Source organism: Triticum aestivum, chromosome 4A (genome assembly GCF_018294505.1).
Source record: "Triticum aestivum cultivar Chinese Spring chromosome 4A, IWGSC CS RefSeq v2.1, whole genome shotgun sequence".
Classification (NCBI taxonomy): Eukaryota; Viridiplantae; Streptophyta; class Magnoliopsida; order Poales; family Poaceae; genus Triticum; species Triticum aestivum.
This window is the reverse complement of record NC_057803.1, coordinates 97,973,738-97,979,614: the sequence shown is the minus strand read 5'-3', so window position 1 is coordinate 97,979,614 and position 5,877 is coordinate 97,973,738. Positions and strand designations below refer to the sequence as shown.

General features: G+C 44.1%; 1 protein-coding gene across 1 annotated transcript; it reads right to left on the bottom strand.

The window, feature by feature from the left end:
* Nucleotides 1-1,663: 1,663 nt before the first annotated feature.
* On the bottom strand, nt 1,664-4,795 carry LOC123083747 (uncharacterized). Its single transcript, XM_044505691.1, has 3 exons — nt 4,383-4,795; nt 2,401-2,523; nt 1,664-2,125 (listed from the first exon to the last, which is right to left on the bottom strand). The coding sequence occupies exons 1-3, from the start codon at nt 4,793-4,795 to the stop codon at nt 2,116-2,118; spliced, it is 546 nt and encodes a 181-aa protein (XP_044361626.1). The 3' UTR covers nt 1,664-2,115.
* Nucleotides 4,796-5,877: the final 1,082 nt, after the last annotated feature.

Sequence of the window (5,877 nt, the reverse complement as noted above, 5' to 3'; positions counted from 1 at the left end):
CCCGGCCGCATCCGGCGCTACTCCCCGCAGCCCCGGCGAGCGCGCCTGTGCGCGAGGACTGCCGCGTCTACCCCGCAGCTTCTTCGTCTTCCTCGCGCAGCGCCTGCAACACCACCGGCCGCCGCCGTCATCACCACGCCCCGCCGAAGCTCACCACCGCCTCGCGAGCCATGGCTTCCTCCTCCTCGTCCCATGCTGAGGACGTCGTCTCCGCGCCGCGTCCCCCAAGCCTTCTACTCGGCCTCGCACCTGCTGGCCCATCCGGCCGCCGGACCTCGCCGGCAGGGTTCCTCCGGCCTCCCCGAGCCCTCCTCTGCAACGATGTGAGCATCCGGCTCCCCCCTGGCCTCTCCCCTCTCTTCGTCGTGCCTCGTAGGCGCCCTGCCGACGAGGCCGTGCCTCTGCCGCCACTCGACGCCGACATGGTGGTCGATTCCGACCGTCCCAGCTCCTGCTAGAAGCTCCAGTGGGTGTGCGGCGAGGCCCTCGTCCGATCCATGACGACCGCCGCTAGAATGTTCGCCGGAGGCGAGCGCACGGTCGTCGTCGGTGCGCTCTGCCTCAATGTCGTTACCCTGCTGACGTGGCACTGCGATTAGCACTTAATTACCATGCTAATCAACCCCCCTATGTCATTGACCAGTGGGTCATCCCTGGTAATTCCCACTGTTTAATAAACCTGTTAACTAAGTAGACAATAACATGTGGACCCCAGCGCCTAAATAACCCTTCACTTAAAACATGCCCCTGGCACTAGGCCCCAATACTTAATTAGACTAGTAAACGTGCACGTGCAACGACGTTTTAACTATTGCACATAAATTCATGTGATATATATTTTGAGTATGGATTTAAAAAAATCAAAAAATTGAAGACATCACAATGGAGAAACCAGAGAACAACAATATGCATTATTAAAGCACACCACTAACTCAAATTGCCTATTCAAGTTTCGAAGTGAAAGCACAAGTATGTCTAGTTACAAGGGAACATATTAAAAAAATGTTACATGTCACTAAAAGTATTATTCAGAAGTCCCAAATCCCGTTTTTCTGGCCCCCATGAACGCTTACGCTAAACTCTAACGAAGTCGTTCAGCAACTGTCATTGACTATTTATCCTCTCCTCATAGGAAGGGGAGCCTTGGCGCAGTGGTAAAGCTGCTGCCTTGTGACCATGAGGTCACGGGTTCAAGTCCTAGAAACAGCCTCTTACAGAAATGTAGGGAAAGGCTGCGTACTATAGACCCAAAGTGGTCGGACCCTTCCCCAGACCCTGCGCAAGCGGGAGCTACATGCACCGGGCTGCCCAAATAAAAAATGTTTTCTCCAATACCAAGGGCAGCTATCACCACAAAAAAAATCCACTCAAAAATGAAAATTCGGGTGGAGTAAAATGAAAGTTTAGGTATATATTAGACAATGGTAGCATGTCAACACATAGTGCAATGCATGTTTAGATAGTTAAGAGATTATATTTATAGGGGCATGAAATTTCATTGAAGGAAAAATAATTGAACCCAATTTAAATAACCTATATAAATACTTCTAAAAAAAGGCTTCCAAACAAACACTAAGAATTGCTCTATTCTTCAGGTCGCAAGTATTCTGAAATACAATTGAATCAGAACTCTAAAAATTTTAGTAATGTTGAAGACAAAATGTTGATCTGAAAATGTGCCAATTTGGTTATTCAGAAATTGTGTTCCTACAATAGCAGCATACATAGATGAATAGCACGATAGCATCCTTATTCAGGTTACATTATTCAGAAATCTCTCACCACCAATTACTCGCTTCAGATTGTTGTCAAGCCCATGGATGCCGCTGATGCTTGAAACAAACAGATATAGTAGCCATGTCTGCAAGATGGCATGTTGAACTAAAATGCGGATAAAGCAAAAAAAGATTATGATATGTTGAGTGAACTCAAAATAAATAATAATAAAGCCAAGGCACATAAAAATAGATGGTTGTATCACAAAGTATGACCCAAGATGAGGCAATAGAAAAATTAACGTCCAGGCAATATAAACCCCGGGAAGAGAAACTTAGCTTACCTAAAAGAAAAGTTAAGCACATGAATTTACCAAGATGAAATTTGGAGCTATGACCATTAGCAAAATCTGTATACATTAGAAATTTCACACATTCATGTTGGCACAAGCTACGATAGCAATAATTTATAGGCACTGGAGCATGCTGATAAAAATTAAAAGTAGTACGGTAGAACAAAGGTAAGGACGTAAGGTGAATAATTTTTAGAAGAAATGGTTCGGTGCAAAGGTCATATTAGTCCATTGAGTAACTGCATTAACAACCTCCAGATTCTATCAGTCATGGACTAACAACAATAATAACACCCACTGGGCAGTGGCTAGATAAGTAAGAAGAGGCAAACCTGAAAGAGTGTCGCGGAGCCACGGGGATGTCCTTGGAAGAACTGGTTGTTGGGAGCATCCATCCAATCACAAACTTCCTATTAATTGATAAAGCTTTCACCTCTGTACGTAGGCCATATTCACTTGCAGTGGTAAAAAACAGATGAAACAAGTAAGCACATTCTAATCTACAGTACTCACATTACAGTCCACTGTTTAAAGCCCTCAACTTTGACAGGAAACAACTAATTCCAGTAAGCACATTTTGAATATTTAAAAAGTTATAAATGGATATAAAAGAAACTGCAAATTAGGTGACAAATAAGAAAAATGTTACATGCCATCGACACATCTCATGCTCTATATTGTGTCATTTCATTACCAATGTTGGCTACAGAACAAGAAAAAAACAGAGAAATTGAAAATGATATATGTTCAAAGGAGATGAGTAATACAGTCTATAATTCTATATCATGTCCAATTTTGTCATATATGCATGAAGCATAAGTCTAAACCCCAACTTCAGTTGCCCAAAAGTAATCTAAATTTGAGTTTTGTCACGACAAGAATTATAGTACCTCTTATATCAGATCAAAGATAAATAAGTTCTATACTCACTGGTAAACTGTTGAAGATGCATTAATGAAAAACAAAAATTAATTTGCAGGGTTATAATACAGTGATAGAATAAAGTTTTTTTGAGCAGAACTGCATGAATACACACCACACCTCCTCTAACTTCCAAGTGATTTCCAGGCTTGCCCCCAACTCAGCTGACAGCATATGTGAATCTTTGGGAAAATACCATACATAAACACGAAAAATAGTACCATGATTGGCAATGCAAGCCGTACATATGAATTTGCTAGGCCAATAAACAAGTATGGAAAGTAAATGATATTGCAAACAAATTTCAACATCGATTCTCCACGAACATCGTCTTCACAAACTTCACAAACCTAAACATTTACAACTGATGTGTCTAGATTTGTTTACTACAAATAATATACCCATTCCTCGTTATCTTTATATAACTTTCTAATGCTTTCTTTCAGTGTAACAACTAACACATAGTAAATTTACTACCCCCGTCCGCCTCCTTGTGCCTACTCCTTCTGCATCTCCAGGCTACCAAATTTGATGTAGAAAATCAACTGCAAGGTTCCAACTCCCTTCTTCAGAATATATTTGGCCAGAATCTATCTAGCTCCTAGGCATGGTTTCTTTTGGTAGATATTTGTCACTTTTAACCTTTTACATATGTATACATGGTATATCATTGGACATAGTATAACGATATTCACCAAAGATACGTGTTAATGTTCTTAACTCTCTTCCTTCTAACTGGCATAATGTGAGAAAATGTGCATGGTTCAGAAAAGTGATTCTTCCCTGGGAAACTTTACTCCATATCTAAAACCAACATCAGTGTTCCAATACATTGAGTATCATTTCTTACTTATATCATTCTGTGATGTAAGCTTTTCAATTACTATATGTCAGTACAGTCTTCGTTCTGAACCATGTCCAGGAAAAATCCAACGCCTTGGATAGCTTAGAACTTGAGTAAATCATTCACACTGTATGGGATGCCTTGTATCTCTGGCTGGACGTTTAATTAATCTGAGGTCCTTTCCCAAAACAAAAAGGAGATAGCAGCCATCACGGAGAGGAGGGATGTAGTTCAGCCAAATAAGTTAGCATTCTTTCTTAGTTCAGATAAACATGCTCTAGTCTTGAACGACATTAGCTAAGAAGAAGTAGTATAGCAAAGAAAACATGGGCAATCAACGTAGCTTCTTCAGGTGATACGAAGTAGGTATAGATAATAGCAAGATCTGTGCCTCTAATTTTTTTAGCAAGGTCGGACGTGTGGAGTAAATTATCAAGCACATAACTGAACATATATATAACAAAAATAGCAAGACCGGACGTTTGGGGTGAATTAGCAAGCACAAAACTGAACATAAATATTTTCTCCTTATTAATGATGATTGCTTACGGGAAAGGATATGCCTGTCCTCGACGCTCAAATTGGTGAGGGATTCGTTGCAGAAAGAGATCCCCTTGCGTGTCGTGGGAAGCGTGTAGCGGACGCACGTTGTGGGGAGGCAGAGCCGACGCGCACCGGCAACGGCCAGGGGCGGAGGGGGGCTGCTCACGCTCGCGGCGGCGGAGAAGAGGACCGGCTGGAGGCGGACGGCGGCCGGCGGCAGAGGATGGGCGGGCGGCAGCGGAGGATGGAGCCCCGGCCGTGGAGCGGCGGCGGAGGAGGGCGAGGATGGGCGGGTGACGGAAGGCGGCAGAGGCCCGGCCGTGGAGGCGGCAAACGGCGGCAGAGGCTTGGCCGTGGAGCGGCGGCGGAGGCTTGGCCGTGGATGGGCGGGCGGCGGCCGACGGCGAAGGCCCGACCATGATCTGGTTGTTGGGAGGAGGAGGTGCGGGGTGTGGGAAAGGTCATCGTGTGGGGGTTCGTGCGTGCGTGCGGTGGGCAAAGGTCGTGGTGCGGTGGGTTTTTTCGGAACGGGTGAGCTTAATTGTGGGGCTTGTTGTGTTAAACACGGGAGGATTAAAGACCATTAGATATTGTAGATGGACGGATAGAATTGTTTGGATCTCCGCCTCTTTTTTTTATAGGGGTAGTAGATTGTAACCCAACGTGTTTGATGTTTTGGAGGAATGTAGGCCTTCAGATTGTAGGTTTGGATGGATAAGATGACTTGGTTCTCCACCCTCTCTTTCTTTTATAAGGGTAGTAGATTAACTAAAACCGTTTAAAACTTTGTTTAACAAAAGGTTCCACTAACATATGGGTCCCACTGCTAAATAAATCTAGTTAGATAAATAGTTTGACCAGCAGTCTATGACATGTGCCCCCCCCCCCACATGTCAGTTGGACCAGTCAAACCAGTCACTTGTTGACTGTTGACTATTGGCTAGGCAGTCAACATGACCCACCTATCAGTCAAATAGTCATATCCCTAGGTACACTTCTGTGTACCCGTAGCATATAGTATTTAATATAATTTCGAATTAAATTAACTATAGAATTTCAGAAAAACAATTTAGACTTTGAAAAATCATAGAAAATAATCTGTAGTTCGGATGAAAATACTTTGTACATGAAAGTTGCTCAGAATGACGAGACGAACCCAGATACGCAGCCCCTTCGTCCACCACGAATCCCTAGCATAGCAAACACGCAACTTCCCCCCTCCGGCTCATCTGTCTGAAAATGCGATACACTAGGGATATTTTCCCGGATGTTTCCCCCTTCACCGGTACCACCTCATACCGTGTTATGTCACCCCTAGCACCGCGTATTGTCTTGTTATGCTTTGTGATACTTTGATTGCTCTATTATTTATTGTATTCCCCCTCCGTTACCTATTTCCGGTAGACCCCGAGAGTGTCGGCGCCCCTAGTTCGACTATGGTGTCGACGACCCCTCTCTCTTGCCAGAGCAACTAGGCAAGCCCCCCCCCCTTGATCACCAG

Excerpts from the sequence above, each read along its gene's own strand:
- LOC123083747 (XM_044505691.1), bottom strand. The coding sequence starts at position 4,795 with ATGGTCGGGCCTTCGCCGTCGGCCGCCGCCCGCCCATCCACGGCCAAG. Across the intron at positions 2,524-4,382 it reads GGACAGGCATATCCTTTCCC|TGAATATGGCCTACGTACAG; the intron begins GTAAGCAATCAT and ends TACCACTGCAAG.